At 48.0% G+C, this 21,482-nt stretch overlaps 1 protein-coding gene across 2 annotated transcripts in view; it reads right to left on the reverse strand.

Annotated features, from left to right (window-relative positions):
* The window catches only part of PISD (phosphatidylserine decarboxylase), a 28,006-nt gene extending 11,161 nt beyond the window's left edge, over positions 1-16,845 (reverse strand). The window contains exons 1-3 of one of the 2 annotated variants that reach the window (XM_052654369.1): positions 16,781-16,845; positions 10,302-10,381; positions 6,055-6,230 (exon numbers count right to left, since the gene is read on the reverse strand). In XM_052654369.1, coding sequence (XP_052510329.1) covers positions 6,055-6,230; positions 10,302-10,381; positions 16,781-16,842 — 318 coding nt within the window. In that variant the 5' untranslated portion in view covers positions 16,843-16,845. The remainder of the gene's footprint in view (positions 1-6,054; positions 6,231-10,301; positions 10,382-16,780) is intronic. The other variant, XM_052654367.1, reaches the window with a different exon arrangement.
* Positions 16,846-21,482: the final 4,637 nt, after the last annotated feature.

Below are 21,482 nucleotides of genomic sequence, written 5' to 3' on the forward strand. Positions count from 1 at the left end.
CTCATGGAGGGAAGGAGATGCCAAGTGCAGGCGGTGGGTGGGGGACAACAGGCTGATCCGGCTTTCTTTCTTTTCACAGCTGGAATGCCGCACCTTCCTTTTAAAAACACCAAACTGAGCCGGAACCAAGGAATTGGTGTTAACACAGGGACTGCTCCCTGAGCACCCTGAGGCTAAGCTGAGACAACAACACGCTGCATCCTATGCTCAGATGCGGACTGAAGTGTGGAGGGATGAAGTTTCATTTCACAACGTCTGCAATGTTCTTTCAGTGGCTTTGAGGGGAGTCCACAGATGCACGCAGAAACGAAGCAGATATACTGAAACGTTCACGCCCATCAATCCAGTGCTCTTCTCTCAACTTTTCTGCCTTATTCAAATGCTCACAATAAAAATACTGGAAGACACTGTTTAAGCCACAGAAAAACTAAATTCTACTACTGGGGAGAAAAGCCCCGGACCAGGCTGGCACACAGTGCCTCTCCCGAGAACCCCTCTCTGTCCACACGGCAGCTCCTCGCCTGGTGGGAGAGGCAGCCGCCAACCACCACCCTGCACCTCGGCCCCATCTCCACGGAGTCAGCTCCTTGGTGCAGGAGGAGGACATGTGCCAGCTTCTGCTCCAAAGGCCACCCTTTCCACCCCGCCCACATGCCCACACCTGTCCTCAGGCCTGGTCAGAAAGGGACACCTCAGAAGTGCCAGAACCTGGGGGTGCGGAGGCTTCTGCCCCCAGATCCCCCCCTGCGTGGGGCAGGAGCCCCTGGGGTGGGCACGCCTATGTGCTCCCACCACACGCCTGCCGCCCGGGCCACCTGCTGGAGCACCTTTCAGCCTCTCGGTAAGAAGCACTTACGAAGGCCTGTTTCCCCGTTTGCACTTACGGAGACACGAGCGGGGTGTATGTGAAATTATAGCCGCCACACAGACGGCGCGACACTCTGGGCACGGGGGGCCTTCCAGCCCCGGGCAGAGCTGTCCCCTCAAAGCCACCTGTCAGCAGAGGCCCAGGGCGACCGCCCTCCCCCCGGAGGCCAAACACCAGGCCTAAGCAGCCCAAAATGATCAGGCTCTTTGACCCTGAACCCAAAGCTTTCCCAGGAAGGACATCACGAGCTCCTGAAAAGGCACTTGGGGAAGAGCCCTCGCCTCGCCCAGCCACAGCTCTGGCTCTGAGGGCAGGTGTCCTGCTCCGACCGGGGCCGCAGGAGGGTGGGCTCCTTAGTCCGTGCCAATCAGACTGAAATGTTAAGCTGACGAGTACACTGAGCCAATACAGGCAGAGAATAAACACGTGAGAAATGTTGATGGGGACTCACGCTCCGAGAAAAGCCGACCACAGAGCGTAATACAGCGCGAGTCCGGAGGCTCTTCATTCCCTCCCCTCCACCTGCTCAAGTCAGAGCTCACCGGGCGTTTTCCACTCCCATCCCACATCCAACCCAGCGGGGCGTCCCGTGCACTCTCCCCTCACACATACCCAGAATCCAATGTGCAGTCCACACAGTACAATGGGCTGGCACGCCTGACAGGGACACAGGGACACGCAGGGACGGGGGGGGAGGGGAAACGATCACGCACGAGATGAGCCGCAGGGATGTACTGCACGACGGGAAATACAGTCAGCAATTTATACGAACTGTAAATGGAGCATGACCTTAAAAGTCGTGAATCACTGGACTGTACACCTGTAACTTACATTCTACATTAATTACACTTCAATAAAAACAGCATCGAGTGCCTTTCCCCTCCTCACTGCTCCCACTCTGATCTGCTGGGATCCTGTCAGAGTCTCCCAACAGGTCCCCTAACCTGTCCCCACCGCAGCCAGGACAGTCGGATCAGAACCCACATCACTCAGGGCGCACTCAAAAGACAGGCAGAGCTGGCGCCCTGGGTCCTCCCGCCCTCCGGCCTCCAGCCACAGGGGCCCTTGTTCCCCATCAACAGCGACAGGCGCACTCTGTCCAATCTGCCCGGAAGGCTCTCCCCGCCCCTCAGATGCCCCGGGAGCCCACACGGCTCTGAGTGGGCCCGCCTTCCTTCCTTCCCTGGCGCTGCCCAGCCCAAGACACTGTGCCCTGTACCTGTCTGTGCTTCCTCCGCAGCGTTTCAACCCTCGACATGCCCATGTGTGCCTGCTTCTTGTCTGTCTTAGCCCCTAATAAGGGCAGCCCTCTGAGGATGGGAACTCCGGTTCTCTTCACTAGCGAATCCCCTGCAGCTCAACAAGGCCTGGCACGTGAAGGAGCGCAAAGATTTGTGGTATGGAGTGAACATGAGAGGAATAATGTCTGTGACAACGGTTTCACTAACACCCACTGTGGTTCACGTACAACGATCCTATGCCTAATGGACAATGCCCATTACAGATGGCTACAAGAGGTTTAGATGCCAAACACACAGCACAGACTGCAGGCGCCCAGACCCTTTCAGACAGCAACTCCACACCCAGCATGCAGCCCAAGGGAAGGCCTATGTGCAAAGACTGGCTCAGCATTAATCACCGGTAAAAAGCACCCGTGCCCAGAATCCACCGCAGCAACAGAGTCACTTACAGTCAGTACTCACGTGGAGTCTGCAAAATCATCGTACTCGGTTGGTGCAAATGTAATTTCAGTTTTTGCACTGTTGCAATTTGCTGTTTGATACTGGAATACATTCTTAAATGAGGTTGTGTTCTACAACATCGTAACATACATTTCTCGCTTTATGGTTTTTGTGCTAATGACTTACTACTTGCTGTTCAGTTTACATTTATTTCGGACTGTGGAAATGATGTTAGACAAAACGCAAATTCGAGTGATTTTCTTATTTGAGTTCAAAATGGATCTTAAAGCAGTGGAGAACACTCACAACAAAATGCATTTGGCCCAGAAACTGCTAGCAAACATACAGTGCAGTGGTGATTCAAAAAGTTTTGCAAAGGAGATGACAGCCGTGAAGATCAGGGCTGTAATGGCCAGACACTGGCAGTTGACAGTGACCAAGTGAGAGGATCATCGAGGCTTATAACTACACAAGAAGCTGCCGAAGAACTCAGCGTTGACCATTCGACAGCTGTTCGGCATTTCAAGCAAATCGGAAAGGTGAGAAAGCTGCATAAGTGGGTGCCTCATGAGCAGACCGAAAATTTAAAAACTTATTTTGAAGTGTCATCTTCTTTTATTCTAACAACGACAAACCATTTCTCGATAGGATTGTGACATGCAACAAAAAGTGGATTTTATACGACAACCAGTGATAACCAGCTCAGTGGTTGGACCAGGAAGCTCCAAAGCACCTTCCAAAGCCAACCCTGCACCAGAGAGCGTCACGGTCACGATTTGGCGGTCTGCTGCCCATCTGATCGACTACAGCTTTCTGAATCTCAGTGAAACCATTACATCCGAGAAATACGCTCAGCAAATCGATGAGATGCACCAAAAACTGCAACGCCTGCAGCTGGCACTGGTCAACAGAAACGGCCCAATTCTTCTCCATGACAACGCCTGACCACATACCACACGACCCATGTTTCAAAAGTTGAATGAATTTGGCTAAAGGTTTGCCTCATCTGCAATATTCACTGACCTCTCACCAAACACGACTTCAATCATCTCAACAACTTTTTGCAAGGAAAACGTTTCCATGACCAGCAGGAGGCAGAAAATGCTTTCCAAGAATTTATCAAATCCTGAAGGACAGATTTTTACACTACAGGAATAAATCAATTTATTTCTCATTGGCAAAGTTGTGTTGATTGTAATGGTTCCTATTTTGATTAATAAAGATGTGTTTGAATCTAATTATAATGATTTAAAATTCATGATCTGAAACCGCAATTACTTTTGCACCAACCTAAAGCTATGAAATAGGAGCAGCTGCCCCTGGACGGCACAGGTACGAACTGCAGAGGTCCACTTATAAGCAGTGTTCTCAATAGATCCGCACTACAGGACTATGCAAACGGAGGGTACGGAGGGCACGGAGCCACGCACCCCAGGGGTGGCCTGTAAAGTTACACGCACGTTTCTTACTGCTGCAGGGACGGAGGCTGGTGCCTCCAATCTCTACATTGTTTAAGGGTCAACTGTATATCCGTTTAAAAACAGAGATAGACAGGAAGTGAATACACGAAAACTAAAGCCCACGATTACACAACAAGTCATCTAGTGAGAAGCAGGGGGAATCAAGAGTGTGCTCCCCGTTTTCCAACATTCTGTCAGAGCATTACCATCATCTCTGTCATTTACGAGAGAATAAGACTGATTCACAGAAGGGGGCCGACACCGCTCAACGGGGAAAGGACAGCCTTTTTTCAGCCAACAGTGCTGGGCACACCGGACATCCACGTGAATGAAGTCAGACACTTACCTTATACGACATAAAAAACAACTCCAAATGGATCAGAGACCTAAACATCAGACCTAAAACCGTAAAATTCTTACAGGAGAGACTTCCCTTGTGGTCCAATGGTTAAGACTCCACGCTCCCAATGCAGGGGGCTGGGGTTCAATGACACACGTGATGGGGCAACTCAGCCCATGCACGCCCAGAGCCGGTGCTCCTCCACAAGAGAGACCGGGATGAGCAGCCTGCGTGCCGCCCCACTCACCGCAACGCAGAGCCCGCACAGCCAACAACCAATTTACAGAGGAAGAGAGAGCAAGCAGGACTGACTTCAGCCCAGCTCTTTCAGCACTAAGCCCAGCTCCTCCAGAGCTCGCGCTGCGCTGGGCCGCTCTGCCCCCGTGTCCCGTCACTGGCCAGAGCCCAGAGCTTACGAGCTAATTCAACCCTGTCCTCTCTACAGACAACTGTCTTTCAGGTACTGACTCACAGACGGCAGGAATTCCAGTTTTACAAACAATGGATGCTAAAAAAAACCACTGACGTTGGTCTTCTGTGAATGAGGAAGCAGATTTCTTGCACACGCAGATTCTCTTGGGATTCCTTGGAAATGAGTGGGGATTTCCTAAAAGCAGGTGAGCAGGTCACAGGGTGGGTCAGCCTGACAGATGCTCAGGGTCAGAGGGAAGAAAGCGTGGGTCTAACACTCCGGTGGGGTCATGGGTCACAGTCTCACAAGTACTTCACTAGTTGGAAGAAGGCTATGTTTACATAGGAAGCCACCAGCGACAGGTGTGCGGTGCTCAGCACACACAGACAGCGTGACTCACACGCTGCGCCATGGCCCCTCAGCAAACGGAGTCCGGAGTGTGCGACCCCAAAACAGACAACCAGGAAAGCGGTCTGAGTGCACACAGCCACCAAGGCGCACAGCCAGAGCCAGCCTTCAGGACTGGGGCCCTGGCTGCGGGGGCAGCCGGGCTGGATTAATGATACGGGGAGGCTCACAGGGAAACCCACACGCATCACCCCGAATACCGTCAAGTCTCTGCGCTCACAGGTCAGGGTCTACTGACAGTGCAGGCATTTCATTTGTTAAATTAAGGGTGAAGAGAAAGCAACTGTTAAACTCACACCTTTATACTCAATTTCAGCGTTGACTGAACGTCCACTAGTAGTCACGAATGACGCTGTGCCGCGGGAAGCCCAGGCGCGTCCCTTGAGCCACAGCCTTCACTATGTGACGCCCAACCGCACCCCCACTTCCCGGCCCAAGGGCATTTTGAGCAGTAATGGTAAAGAGACTGGACGGTTGCAGTCTGGCTCCTGGTGAGAGCGTATCCACATCACACAGTCCCACCCTTCCGGCCCGCCCTCAGACTGAGGAAGCATGACGGCCAGGACACCAGCCCCAGGGGAAGACATGAGCTCCCAAGATTTCAAGAGTCCTTGGGGAGACGAGGGGTGCGTCTGAAGACAGAGGGAAGCCTGACACGACTTCCACATCGCCCCAAACCCACTGGAGACATGAGCTCCAAGAAAGCACATTCCGCTTTCTCAGGCGGCTTAACTTCGGGCCGATCTACAGAGGGACATGCTCTGGGAGGACACAAGGCGGCTCCCTGGTTCCTACCTCCCAGTGACCGGCAAGCTTGGGCGGGACGTCCAAGCCCAGCTTCTCCAGCTTCTGGGAGGACGCAAGGCAGCTCCCCCGGTTCTTACCTCCCAGTGACCGGCAAGCTTGGGCGGGACGTCCAAGCCCAGCTTCTCCAGCTCTCGCTCCCGGTACTTCTCGTACTGCCGGTACCCTGCATAGCCACCACCCGTGGCGACCAGAATGGGCAGGGGGCGCAGCAGGGACAAGGTGCGGGCAGGGGCCGTGTGGACTTTCCTGGCATCTGTAAAAAAACAGGAAAACGCTGAGCCAGGAGAAGGGACAGCGTTGAAGCATGCAAACACAACACCAACAGGAAGGCTGGGATAAGCCCTCAGGAAAGCTGACGGGACCCCAGAGGTCTGCCAAGCAGGAGCAGCCCTGAGTCACTGCAGAGACGCTGCTGCCTCCAGAGTCTACCCAGTCAGGGCTCACGCGTCCTCCCCGTGAAACGACGACGTACCTCGACTGCCGCCACAGCTACCGAGTTTAAGATGAAAACATCAAATGCAAAGAGATCAAAGAAGTATCCCAGGTTGCCCTACTGGCTACCCAAAGGGCCAGACAGGGACAGGCTCTCTGATCTCACTTTTATGACCCAGACCCAGTTCTGACTGGACACCAGTATTCTTTCAAAGGCAAAATCTCATAAGCTGTTACAATTCAACAATGAAAGACAAATGGCCCAATTAAAAAACATACTAAGGGCTTTCTTCATGGCTCAGTGCTGAAGAATCTGCTTGCCAACGCAGGAGACACAGGTTCTATCCCTGGTCTGGGAAGATCCCACATGCCAGGGAGCAATTAAGCATGTCCGTCACAACGGTTGAGCCTCTGCTCTAGAGCCTGAGAACCGAAACTGAAGCCTGCCAGCCCAGAGCCCGTGCTCCGCAACGGGAGGAGCCACTGCAGTGAGAAGCCTGTGCTCATCACAGAGCAAAGCCCACGCAGCCACAGAGACCCGGGACAGCCAAAAACGAGTAACACAAAAAATAAGGTAAAAACACACTAAGGATATGAACAGATGTTTCTCCAGCAGGAATGGCCGGTAAGTACATGTAAAGACGCTCAACATGCATTATGGGTTGAACCATGTCCCCCAGACCAGGTGGCTCCATGGCAAAGAATCCACCCACCAGCATCAATTCTTCAGCGCTCAGCCTTCTTCACAGTCCAACTCTCACAGGAGACTTGAGTCCAACCCCCGGGTCAGGAAGATCCCCTGAGAAGGAAGTGGCGACCCACTGCAGTGTTCTTGCCTGGGAACCCCCATGGACAGAGGAGCCTGTGGGCTACAGTCCAGTTCAGTTCAGTTCAGTCGCTCAGTCATGTCCGACTCTTTGCGACCCCATGAATCGCAGCACGCCAGGCCTCCCTGTCCATCACCATCTCCCGGAGTTCACTCAGACTCACATCCATCGAGTCTGTGATGCCATCCAGCCATCTCATCCTCTGTCGTCCCCTTCTTCTCCTGTCCCCAATCCCTCCCAGCATCAGAGTCTTCTCCAATGAGTCAACTCTTCACATGAGGTGGCCAAAGTACTGAAGTTTCAGCTTTAGCACCATTCCTTCCAAAGAAATCCCAGGGCTGATCTCCTTTAGGATGGACTGGTTGGATCTCCTTGCAGTCCAAGGGACTCTCAAGAGTCTTCTCCAACACCACAGTTCAAAAGCATCAATTCTTCGGCGCTCAGCCTTCTTCACAGTCCAACTCTCACATCCATACACGACCACAGGAAAAACTGTTCGTGGGGTTTTAGTTCCCAGACAAGGGATTGAATCTGGGCCCTTAGCAGTGACTAGACAGACCTTAGTCGGCAAAGTAATGTCTCTGCTTTTGAATATGCTATCTAGGTTGGTCATAACTTTTCTTCCAAGGAGTAAGTGTCTTTTCATTCCATGGCTGTAGTCACCATCTGCAGTGATTTTGGAGCCCCCCAAAATAAAGTCTGACACTGTTTCCACTGTTTCCCCATCTATTTCCCATGGAGTGATGGGACCAGATGCCATGATCTTCATTTTCTGAATGTTGAACTTTACGCCAACTTTTTCACTCCCCTCTTTTACTTTCATCAAGAGGCTTTTTAGTTCCTCTTTGTGGGCTACAGTCCAGGGCCCACAAAGCCGGAGACGACTTGGTGACCGAGCACGCACACACACAAACTTTATATGCTGAGGCCCCAACCCCACACCTCCGTCACCCTTCTGGGATAGGAGGTCTCGACAGAGGGAATCAGGTTAAAAGAAGGTCCCCACAGTGGGCTCTAATAATATGACTCGTCCACTTACAGGAAGAAAGTCTGGAGACAGACACACACACGGGGAGAAGGCCACCTGCAGACAAGGGCAGCGAGGTGAAGGCAGCAAGTGAAGACTGGCACAGTGAGAAGAAGGGTTAGGATTTTTTTGTTTTTCTTTTTTTCTGGCCATGCCGAGAGGTTCGTGGGGTTTTAGTTCCCAGACAAGGGATTGAATCTGGGCCCTTAGCAGTGACAGCTTCAAGTCCTAACCACTGGACCACCAGGGAATTCCCTGCTGTTTCTTTTTTTAATGAGCAAGTATGGATGTCATTAATCTCTTCCATCTTCTGATTATTCCTAAAGAACCCTTACTACTTAACAACTAAATAGTCTACCTCTGACCAGAAAAACTTGTCAGAAAGCAAGAAACATTTTTTTCCCTCTTTCTGGATTATCTGGTGAGGAGAGACCTGCTGTACACAGCCCCGTGGCACTAAGCTAGCGCCCCAGGCTGGCGGGTCACACCTTCCTCGGTGCTTTGGCTACATCGGTCCTTGCTTCAATTACAGGCCTCTTTCTCTAGAGGCTTTCTTTACTCCTCTAACAGGAAGCAGGAAGCAGGGGTGCCCTTCACTCCTGACTGCCTCCCGGCCGTGTTTGTCACTTTATAAAAGCAGAGTTTTTCTGCAGATCTGTGACATTCTGACTTCATTTCTGAGGCTCCCCTCCATCCTTCAAGTTGAGTCTTACATGTTCCCACAGGCAAGTCCTACTTAAGTAACACTCAGATGTGCCCCTATTTAACTACCTTAATAATAAGCCTTTTGTTTTTATTCTCATTAATCATCTCATTTTATTCCCAAGGTGTGATTACTCGGCAGTCAAAAACAGCTTTTGGTACAACAGAATAAAAAGGGTATCTAGATAATAAAAACAACACACATTTTTGTAAAGATTCAAACAACTGCTTAAAAGATCCAAAAAGTTCATAATCCAGTGCTGAGGTGGGTGTGGGGAACCGATGTGCTCATGAGCCTTTTCTGGTCAGGAGGGGAGACTGGGACAACCCTCTCTGAAGAGCAATTTGGTCTAAATACCAAGTTATAAAACACACAAACCTTTTCAGGCAGCAATTCTAAGTCACCAAATTTATTCTGAGGATGCATAAACATACATTACTACCGAACTGTCTATAATAGAAAAAGAGTTCAGTTCAGTCGCTCAGTCGTGTCTGACTCTTTGCGACCCCATGGACGGCAGCACGCCAGGCCTCCCTGTCCATCACCAAGTCCCGGAGCTTACTCAAACTCATGTCCATCGAGTCGGTGATGCCATCCAACCATCTCATCCTCTATCGTCCCCTTCCCCTCCCGCCTTCAATCTTTCCCAGCATCAAGGTCTTCTCCAATGAGTCAGTTCTTCACATCAGGTGGCCAAAGTATTGGAGTTTCAGCTTCAACATCAGTCCTTCCAATGAATATTCAGGGTTGATCTCCTTTAGGATGGACTAGTTTGATCTCCTTGCAGTCTGAGGGACTCTCAAGAGTCTTCTCCAACACCACAGTTCAAAAGACTAGGAGCAACTAAACTGCCCAACACCAAATGGTACATTCAAGCAACGGAACACCACATATTCACCCAGTAAAAATGATCGGATAACAGCAGCTAAAGCTTCAGGGCTACCTATGGGGCAGGGACTCTAAGCACTTCACAGGCACAATTCCATCTGAGTCTAACGACAGCCCTGTGAAATAGGTGCTGCGTCTGTATGAGTTTGCTGATGAGCACGCTGAAGCAGAGGCCAGCACCGTCTCTACCTGCTGCTGGTGCCTGTGCTTAGTCGCTCAGCTGCGTCCGCCTCTGCAACTCCACAGGCTGCAGCCGCCAGGCTCCTCTGTCCATGGGATTCTCCAGGCGAGAATACTGGAGTGAGTCGCCACTTCCTTCTCCAGAGGATCTTCCCCACCCAGGGATCTAACTCACATCTCTTGAGCCTCCTGCATTGGTAGGCAGATTCTTTACCACTGTGTCACCTGGGCAGTCCAGTCTTTTGTAAGTAGTAAATTGCTACTTACTTGTGGAAAAGGTTCTGAGAGATGGCTTCCTCAGGGACTGAAGGAAGTGGCTCAAGACAACATCTTCACAGTGAGGACGCCTATAATCAAGCAAAAAGGAATCATTAAACATTTTTTTAATTAAAAAAAATTAGAGGATCAACTGCCAAAATTTGAATACAATCTATAGAGTCAATAATACTATTGCATCCATTTAATCTACCAGTTTTGACCACTGTACAGTACTGTCGTTTTGTAAGAAAATGTCCTTATAGGAAAAGGGCTCAAAAATTTAAACGTAAAGGGGCACCAAGTGTTTCAGCAGAAAATATATACATATAGACACTCACAAAAAGAGAAAAAGGAAGAGAAGGGAGAATGATAAAGCAGATATAGCTAAAATACGGGGAATCAGAGCACAGGGCATTTGGAAATTCTCTGTACTATTTTCATAACTTTTCTGAAGTCTAAAACTTTTTCACAAAAGAATTACTCTTTTCTTAAGACCATGATAAGCAGTAAAGCTGCACTTACACAAAAAGCATGTTTCTTCACCACAAAAGAACAGCTGTACACAGCCTTGTAGCCTCAAACTCCTATTAATTAAAGAACCTAATAAAGTGGCTGAAATTTTAAATTTTTCTCTTTTTGGGCTGTGCCACGAAGCCTGTAGGACTGAACTTGTGCCCCCAGCAGTCGAAGCACAGAGTTCTAGCCACGGGACCAGCAGAGAATACCCTGAATTTTTAAACTTTACATGTTTACCCTGGGGAAAGAATGACGCAAACAAATCGGGCTGAGCTCCTCTAATCTACTTTGAGTCTGGAAGGCTCAACTTGTTTGGAATTTTAAAATTATTATTTGTGGCTACTTGGCCACAAAAGCTACTTTCACAGGGTAAAAGGGTTTTCAAGCATTCTGAGGAAAAAAATGACCATTTTCATGGCTTCAAGCTGTAAGGAAATAGTATTTTATTCTTTGTCTCTCTTCATTTCCTCTTTACCTAGGGAAACAGGACACATCCCCAGTGCAGTAAGTGACTGTGCGAGCAAGGAAAGCATTGATGAATTTTTAATGAACAACCGGCTCTCTCCTTAATCAAAGAGCAAACACCCCACCTTCAATTCAGATAGCACTTCAGTTCCCCCAAATACTGACCTGAAATCTAAAGTAAAGAAACTATGTCCTTGTTAGTAAGGGTTTCTTTTTTTCCTTCGGAGTCTTTTATGAAAGCAGAAATTCACTCTATTATAAATGTCTAAACTGCTATTTTTGTGGAAAATAGAACGGCATTTATGACTTTCATACAGTAATATTTACATTCATGGATTCTTAGTAGTTACGTCTTACATAAATATCCTGTGAACATGATCAGATTTAAACGCCTTCATTTACTCCTGTGAAACTTTCTTGACTTAGTGACACTCTCGCAGCATGGTGCCAACAGGGTGACTCTGCTTCTCCTACAGGCGACGGAGATCTGCGTGCAGAACAAGGCTGGGACCTTGACCGTCACCACCCCCTCGGAGGCCAGATGGACGGACAGCTCCTAGCACAAAGGAGGGTGTGTTGCAGTAGGCGAGTGTTCTTTCAGAGTGCACAATGCTCATCTCTTGGACTGGACACTCCCACCGCGAAGGCGAGCGCCCAGAGCCACAGTGTAAACTCTGGCTGAAGGCTGCACTGTTGCGCGGCGCACACTGCTGCATTGTGCGTCCAGAACTGCTGCTGAGCCCCCAACTCAAAGCATGCTGCAGGCTGCTGAATAAGGCCTTTCCTTCCCTCCCCCCCGGCGGGGGGGCGCTGCGTAGGGGAGGTGCAAGTGGGAGATCAGGGCTTATCCACTGTAACCCAATGCACAGCACCCAGGCAGCTGGTTTCCATTTAGATCTTCCCAAGAACAAAGTCAAGGTCTCGCCATCCACTGCTGCAGCCCCAGCTCCTGGAAGAAGTGCCTGGCAAATAGCTCATTGCATCAGCTTGTCTTTCATCTCTGGATCATTCTTATTCTCATATCAACACCACACTTTTTCTGATCTTACAACACTGCCCACACCACTGCGGGTGTGCAGAAAGAGCACTGTTCACCGCTTCACTTCCTCGCCTTCCCGTCTCTCCGGGCTTTTGTTCCTACCACATCGCCTCTTGCCGAGGTCACCTCTTCCACCTGCCAACCCCTACTCACATTTCTTGGACCTCGTGTTATTTGACCTCTCAGCAGCATCTGTCACAGGTGATCCCTTCCTTTTTTTTTCGTCCAACTGAGGTATAACTGAAATGTAACATTATATTAGTTTCAGGTGTAGGATATTATTCCCTATTTGTATATATTGTGGAAGGATCCCCACAAGAAAACTAGTTAAACACCCCTCACCATACATGTTTGCAGATTTTTCTTGTGATGAGAAATACTCTCTTAGCAACTTTCAAATACACAAGACAGTACTAGTAACTATTGGCCCCACACTGTACAGTGAGTGCCTGGGACTTAGGTGTTTTTCAACTGGGAGTTTGTCTCTTTCAACGCCTTCATTCACACCTTGCCCCTCTTGAAACACACACAGCCTTTGGAACCCTGATTTTTCTGTCTGTCCAGTCTCCCTAACTTCAAACAGCTGCCATGTCTGAGGCTCAGACACCTGCTTGGTCTAGGCTTCGCCCTAGAGATGTTCACCCAGTCTGCTTTTAAACAGCCAGATGCAGAGGACTCTCCTCACTTCTACTTCAGAGACCTCCAGACCATATTTCAACCTGGCTATCCAACATCCTCACTTTGAATCACCTCAAACTGAGTTTGTCCAAAACAGATTCCCAACCCTCCCTCACTCCCCTTCAACAGCTCCATCCCCCAGAGCTGTCCATCTGTGGCAGAGATTAGCCAGCCGGTTATTAAATCCACTTCCTCTACCCAACAGATGAGATTTCCTAGAAGTGAGTTCTAACCACTGTGAGAACCATTCAGACTCCCCAGGTCCCCTCCCGGCCTGTTAGATGGAGGCAAACATGCAGATCCTGGGCAGCCATGTGTTACGATGGCAAGAGACAGGCCCTCAAATTACACTGCCCTCCCGATGAGAAGTGGCCTGGACTTACATGATAGACAAAAACTTCCACTGTGTTAAGCCACCAAGATGTTAGAATTTACCTGTTACCATAGCAACGCTGCTATAATAAATACACCACCCCAGACAAAAGGCACCACAACTCCCCCAGTGCACAGGGGACTCCTTTGCAAGTCCTTTCTTTCTTACTGTCCACATTCAATCCACTGACAAGGCACGAAGCCCCCACTTTCAAAATACACCCTTATCTGCCTACTTCTCTTCTCTGGCCTGAGCCACTGAGCCTGCTGCTGAAGAGCTGCACTAGCCTGGTCTCCCTGCTTGGCCTCCATGTCCCATTTATCACAGAACATCTGGACTGACCTTTTCAAAACAGACCCTACATAAGTGGCCCTCTGAACCCCAGACCTCCTGCTACTTCCCCTCTCCTCACACGTCCACCCCCACCCCTTGCACACCCATGCCTCTGCAATGCTGTCTCTGCTGGGCACACCCCTCCAGCTGGTTCAGTCCCTCCTCACTCAATTCTCTGCTCAAATGCTTCCGCCTGACCACAAGCCCAAGAGTTCTCTCTCTGGAGCGCTAACTCCTTAATTAACTTCCTTTATTTTTCTTCTCACTACCTGAAATGAACTGATTTTATATATATTCACGTTATTTCTGTCTGTACTTGTCGACGAATACAGGGGTTTGTCTGTCTCCCCCTGGACCTCAATCTCAACAGCGAGATTAAGCTTCAGAGAAATGAACAGCTAGGTTCAATCACATGTACCTTCTGCATGGTGAACCCACGTGTACCCCCTGCAAGCAGGCAATTAAAGCCCACGATTAAGCACTTAAGTCTGACTCTGGGGCTCAGATCTCTATTCTGCCGCTTGTTAACTAATTCTAAGCCTCAGTTTCTCCACCTCTAAAAACAGGACCTACCTCATTAGGAGTAAATGAGACAATCACAGAAAACCTTAATCCCAGGCCCTGGTACCTAGCTACGTATTACTCTTATCAAAAGTAACACAAGTGATGTTCAGCTGGCACACTGGGGTGGCCACATCAACTGTGACCCCTGCTCACCCTAACTGGTCTGTGTCCACATTCATAGTTTTAAACTATGTTTATGATTTATTTATTATTATTATTTTTGACCATGCTGGGGCTTTGCTGCTGCGAAGCTTCTCAAGCTGTGGGGAGTGCGAGCTACTCTCTCGCTGTGGTGCTTGAGCTCCCAATTGCAGCGGCTTCTCTTGTTGCGGAGCACAGGCTCTAAGGCTCAGCAGTTCCGGCTCCCCGGGCTCCAGAGCACAGCTCGACGGTTACCGCAGGTGAGCTCGACTGCTCCACAGCCTGTGGGATCTCCCCAGAACAGGGCTCGAACCCATGTCTCCCGCATTGGCAGGCAGATTCTCTACCACTGAGGCAGCAGCGAAGCCCAGTTTTAAAGTATCTTTAACATCACCTCTGGTAGTAACACTAACTATAGTCCTTACGTCCCTCCTGCTTTTTGGAGCTGTGGCAAGTTCTCCTGAAAATGAACTGGCAGGTTTCTTAAGGCCTAATGCATGTTCTATCTCGTACTATTTAGCCGTGTTCCCTCTCGCTTCTACTAAACTGTAAAGTTCTTTCAACACAAGGCCTGTTATCTTTCAATTCCTCTCTTTTCTCCTGCCCTCCCCCCTCACCCCTGATCCCTGGCACTGTAGTTGACAGTGGCAGGAATGTCGTAAATACTCCTGAAGGAAGGTCTGACACAATCATGCACCACCTAGGTACTATGTTCATATGTGCCTGAACCAAAGAATCGTCCAGAGCACCCATAAAAAACACAGTTGCCAGGGCCCCAGCCTACACCTACTTAGCCTGCATTTGGCAGCATTGTGGGGATGTACCTGGAAATCTTTTTTACTAATAAACACCCACTCCATTCTTTTATCAAATTTAGGAAACATGGCCCTAAATTATCACTTATAATTACTTTCTCTATTCTCTCACCTGTCATATATCACTCAGTTACTGGAAAACTCTGCAGTATGAGGCTTTCAAATATATGTCTCACAAACAGACACTGCTTTACTTAAAAATCATGGAAATGTTATCTTTTGGGGGTTTTTTGCATCTCAATATAGTTTCCATCTGGATATGTAACAGCTTTGAAAACTGAATTACTGTACCCAAATCCTCACCCCTCCTACCCAGTGGACCTAAATCCAGCTGTCTCTACCTATACTGGTACTACAGTTTTGACTTTTTTCCCTTTTTAAATGATAGTGGGTGAAGTCATCTTCCTCACCATCGTTAAAAAAAAAAAAACACACGAGAGTCATTTTTTTAGTCTTTCCAACTTATGACACGTTTTACTACTGACTCATAAACAGCACACCTGGTAACAATAAAACAACAGAGACCCTCTTGTTCAAATCCCAACAGTTACCACCACACTGTGGAGCCCTCTCCTGAGAAGTTACACCATTTCTGAGTAGTTAATAATGGAGAGTGAAGCTTTCCTGTCCAGGGCAATGACATTTTCTGTTCCCTCTCAGCCCGAAACCAGTGTCTCTACTTCCCAAAATTATAGCGCAAGCTCTGATCCACGCTGACAAAATGCAGCCAGTCCGAAACACAAAAGTTGTGAGTCTCACAATCTTAGCTCTTCGAAATGACACCGAGCGACAGATTCTGAGTTACAGCAACCAACATTTTAATCCATTTTCCGAGAGTCCAAATGCTCCCATGCCAGTTCTTACATAAGTTATTTCGAATAATGAATGTCCTCACGGTGGGCAGCCTGAAGGAAAGGTCCCTGCGTGAGACACAGAGGTACCTGGGAAGGAGTCTCAGCTCTGCTGCTACCCGGCTGGGTGGAACTGAGCAAGTCCTTCCGTCTATCAGGGCCTCGACTTCGCCAAAAAGAAAGGGCTGGATTTATGACCCCTCTAACAATCTAAGAGTTGACGGTCACCAGGGTAACCGAGACCCTATTTCCATCATGGACTATTTTCAGATTACGGAATCCTACCCTCTCACTTCAGAGTCCAAGAATCCAAAGTGAAAGCCGCCCAACTCCCACTCCAGTGCTCTTCCCACATCTCGGCGCCCCTCCCAGCAATACGACTCCCAGAGAAAGAAGCGTCCAGCCCTGCCTCGGCTCTAGTGGCGGACACGCAGCCCATTTCACCTGGTTTAGGGGGTGCTTTTCGTTTATATTTTTGTTTTTTGTCCCTTGTGGAGTGGAAAGGACAAAGAGAGAGGTTTAGGCCAGACTCGGACCGTCCTAGGCGGAGGCAGTCGCACCTGCGCCCGAGCTCGAGGTGAAGGTGAGTGGCTCCGTCTCCACTCGAGCACTCCTCAGGGCGAGCCCGCGACAGAGAAACGACTCCTCTCTCTAGACCCCGGCTTGGCTCGGGCCGTCCCTCGCCCCGAGGCAGGCTCCCCAAACAGTTGTACCTGCTCCGCCACGCGACCCCGGGCAGCCACCTCAGACATCCCTGCCCCACGGACGCCGCCATCTTGTCTCCTCCTTCTCGGCGGGACACGCCCCCTTGTACACGCGGGTCGCACGCATGTGACGTTCCGAGTCTCGGCCTCTCGGGCCCAATGAAGAAGGCAGCGTGTGTGGGGGGCGGGGCTATGTGTCTAAGCTCCTTTGCCCGCCCCTTTAGGCACCTGCAGAGCCGGGTCGGATAGGTGAGCGAGGTGGCCGCGCCCACTGTGCTAAACCTGGACCTGGGCGCCGGGTTGCCAGTTCTCCTTCCTCCCTCCGACGTGCGTTTCCGCATGTACCCGGAAAATCTGACTCACCCAAGGTCTGAGAATGGATCAGTTGAGCTAAATCGCTCATTTACGGGTGGGGAATCTGAAAGCGTCCACAGCTCAGCTGCCGTTGAGTAAGCGCTTCTTAAGTGCCAAGCTCTGTGCTAGTGACTTAGCGTGCACGGTGTCTCATTCTTCACCTCCCATCGCTGTACTATCAGGGAGTCCAGAGACCAGAGGTCTTGGATCCCCTAGAAATGCAATTAGTCGTCGCACGAAGTAACTGATGTGACAGCGAGTGCTCCTGCAGTTTCCTGACCTTCAGGTTTGAGTGAAAATAGACTTAATAGTATCTGCCTTCGGCGGCTAGCTCTGAGAATTATTCTTAAAGATAGAGAAATCAGAGCTCAGGAAAGCTAACCATTAGAATGCTAAAGGACATACTGCTATAAAAGAGAAAAGCTAGAATTTGAACATACATCTCTAGTTCCAAAACCCATGAACTAAACATTCTTCCTTTTAAGCCCTTTGCCTAGAATCTGGCTGAATATGGGTCCCCAAACTAAAGGAATATAGCTCTGCTTTTTCCTCCCTAAGCTGCTAATTGTACTTGTCTTCACCAGGCATTTGATATTTGCCTGGTGCCTACAATTATTGACATTTCTATATGGTTGGTTATGCTCAACTAGGACATAACCAGGCCCTACAGGGAGCCTAACAGGCATCGGATTTCCTACTGAAGAGGAGACATTTCCCTTTATGGTTTTCAAAAGTCTGAAGGGGGTGGGGAGTATAGAATGGGTTTTACTATTCATTGAGAGTAGTAACTCAAAACCAGGGTGAAAAAAGAAGTGGGAGAGGGAGATTATTTCAAAATGAAGTGCATTTGTGGAAATTGAATATTCACATGGTGGCTCAGATGGTAAAGAATCTGCCTGCAGTGCTGGAGACCTGGGTTCAATCCCTGGGTCAGGAAGATACCCTGGAGAAAGGGAATGGCTACCCACTCCAGTATTCTTGCCTGGAGAATTCCATGGAAAGAGGAGCCTGACGGGCTACAATCCATGGGGTTGCAAAGGGTCAGACACTACTGAGCAACTAACACTTACACCATATACAACAATTAACTCAGAATGGATCAAAGACCTAAAGCTAAGAACTACAGCTCTATACTGTAGACTCTTAAAACAAGGGAAATTTTCATGACATTGAATTCAACAGTGATTTCTTGGATATTACACCAAAAGCATAGGCAACAACAAACTAACATAAGTTGGATTTCATCAAAATTTAAGTTTTGTGCATCAAAGGACACTGTCAATAAATCAAAAAGACAACCCTGAGAATGGGAGAAAATATTTGCAAACAAACATATCTGATAAGGGTATGGTCTCCAGAATATATACAGAATTACTAAAACTCAACAACAACAACAAAAAACAAATAATCCAATTCAAACATAGGCAAAGGACTTGAACAGACATTTTCTCCAATGATAATATACCAAAGGCCAATAAAAGATGCTCAGTGTTACTAATCATTAGGGAAATGCACATCACAAGCACAGTGAGATATCAACTTCTCACCCATTAGAATGGCTACAATCAAAGAGAAAGGAGAATAACAAGTGTTGGCAAGGATTTTGAAAAAGGAGAACACTTATGCATTGCTGGTAACAATGTAAAGCGGTACAGCTGCTATGCAAAATGGTTTGGTGGTTTCTCAACAAGTTAACCACAGAATTATCATATGACCCAGCACCTGTGTACATGCTCACTGTAACTCTTTGCTACGGACTGTAGCCCACCAGGCTCCTCTGTCCATGGGGTTCTCCAGGCAAGAATACTGGAGTGGGTTGCCATTTCCTCCTCCAAGGGATCTTTCTGACAGAGTTCTTTATCACGAGCACACCTGGGAAGCCCCAATCAAGCACCCAGGTATAACCTAAAAGAATGGAAGCAGGGACTCAGAGATTTGTACACCAATGTTCATAGTAACATTATTCACAATAGCCAAAAAGTGGTTCAGTAGATGAACAAATAGAAATGTGACATATTTATATAATAGAATATTATTCAGCCATACAAACATGCACGAAGGGACTTCCCTAGTGGTCCAGTGGTTAAAAATCCTCCTTCCAACCCAGAGGTCATGGGTTCAATCCCTGGTTGGGGAATAAGGATCCCACATGCTATTGGGCAACTATTAATAAATCCATAGTCTTGAACCCTGAACCCCCAAGCCACAACTAGAGAGAGAATCCCGGACACCACCCAAAAGACCTCCTATGCTGGAAAAAAGATCTGTGAGCAGCAACTAAGACCCAATATAGCCAAATAAGTAAATATTTCTTAAAAAAATGTATGAAGTACTGATATATGCTACAACAGGAATAAACTTTGAAAACACTATGGTAAGTAAAATTAACCAGTCACAAAAGGACACGTATTGTTTAATTCCACTTATATGAAGTGCTTGCTGCTGTTTAGTTGCGCAGTTGTGTCCAACTGATTTGCGACCCCATGGACTGCAGCCCACCAGACTCCTCTATCTGTGGGATGTTCCAGGCAAGAATACTAGAGTGGGTTGCCATTTCTTGAATGGGGGCTTCCAAGGTGGCCTTAGTGGTAAAGAATCCTCCTGCCAATTCAAGAGACCCTGGTTTGATCCTGGGTTGGGAAGATCCCTGGAAGAGGAAATGGAACCCACTCTAGTATCCTTGCCTGAAAAGTTCCATGGAAAGAGGAGCCTGGTGGGTTACAGTCCATGGGGTGGCAGAGTCAGACATCACTGAAGTGACTGAGCATGCAAGCAATAAATAATCTACTTTTTATCCCTATAGATTTCCCTATTTTGCATTTTCATATGAATGAAATCATATATGCATTTGCATAACTGGTTTCTCTCACTTAGCATATTTTCATGGTTTGTCCATTTTATAATACGTACCAGTACTGCATTTTTATGATTGAATAGTATTCCACTATATAGATAGACTGCATTTCTTTATCCATTCATAGTTAATCATTTCTACCTTTTAGCAATTATGAAAAATACTGCTATAAACATTCATATGTGGTTTACTGTATAGACATGTGTTTTCACTTCTCTTCTGTATATACCTCGGAGTGGAATTGCTGGGCTGCATAGTTTAATTGGGCTTCCCCAGTGGCTCCGCCGTGGCTCAGAAACAGTATGGACCTAACAGAAGCAGAAGATATTAAGAAGAGGTGGCAGGAATACACAGAACTACACACACACAAAAGATCTTAATGACCCAGATAACCATGGTGGTGTGGTCACTCACTTAGAGACAGACATCCTGGAGTGCAGTCAAGTGGGCCTTAGGAAGCATCACTATGAACAAAGCTAGTGAAGGTGATGGAATTTCAGCTGAGCTAGTTCAAATCCTAAAAGATGATGCTGTTGAAGTGCTGCACTCAATATGCCAGCAAATTTGGAAAACTCAGCAGTGGCCACAGGACTCAAAAAGGTCAGTTTTCTTTCCAGTCCCAAAGAAGGGCAATGCCAAATAATGTTCAAACTACCGCACATTGCACTTTTTTCACACGCTAGCAAAGTAATGCTCAAAATTCTCCAAGCCAGGCTTCAACAGTAATGTGAACCAAGAACTTCCAGATGTTCAAGCTGCATTTAGAAAAGGCAGAGGAACCAGAGATCAAATTGCCAACATCCACTGCATCACAGAAAAAGCAAGAGAATTCCAGACAAATATCTACTTCTGCTTCATTGACTATGCTAAAACCTTTGACTGTGTAGACCAAAACAAACTGGAAAATTCTTAAAGAGATGGGAATACCAGACCACCTTACCTGCCTCCTGTGAAACCTGTATGCTGGTCAAAAAGCAGCAGTTAGAATCAGACATGGAACAACAGACTGGTTCAAAATTGTGAAAGGAGTACGTCAAGGCTGTATATTGTCACCCTGCTATTTATATGCAGAGTACATCATGAGAAACGCTAGGCTGGATGAAGCACAAGCTGGAATCAAGATTGCCGGGAGAAATATCAATAACCTCAGATACGCAGATGACACCACCCTTATGGCAGAAAGTGAAGAAGAACTAAAGAGCCTCTTGAAGGTGAAAGAGGAGAGTGAAAGCTGGCTTAAAACTCAGCATTCAAAAAACGAAGGTCATGGCATCTCGTCCCATCATTTCATGGTAAATAGATGGGGAAATGATGGAAACAGTGACAGACTTTATTTTCTTGGGCTCCAAAATCACTGCAGATGGTGACTGCAGCCATGAAATTAAAAGACACTCATTGGAGAAAAGCTTGGACAAACATAGACAGCATATTAAAAAGCAGAGACGTTACTTTGCCGACAGAAGTCCATCTAGTCAAAGCTATGGTTTTTCCTGTGGTCATGTA

The sequence above is a fragment of the Budorcas taxicolor genome, chromosome 17 (genome assembly GCF_023091745.1).
Source record: "Budorcas taxicolor isolate Tak-1 chromosome 17, Takin1.1, whole genome shotgun sequence".
Taxonomy (NCBI): Eukaryota; Metazoa; Chordata; class Mammalia; order Artiodactyla; family Bovidae; genus Budorcas; species Budorcas taxicolor.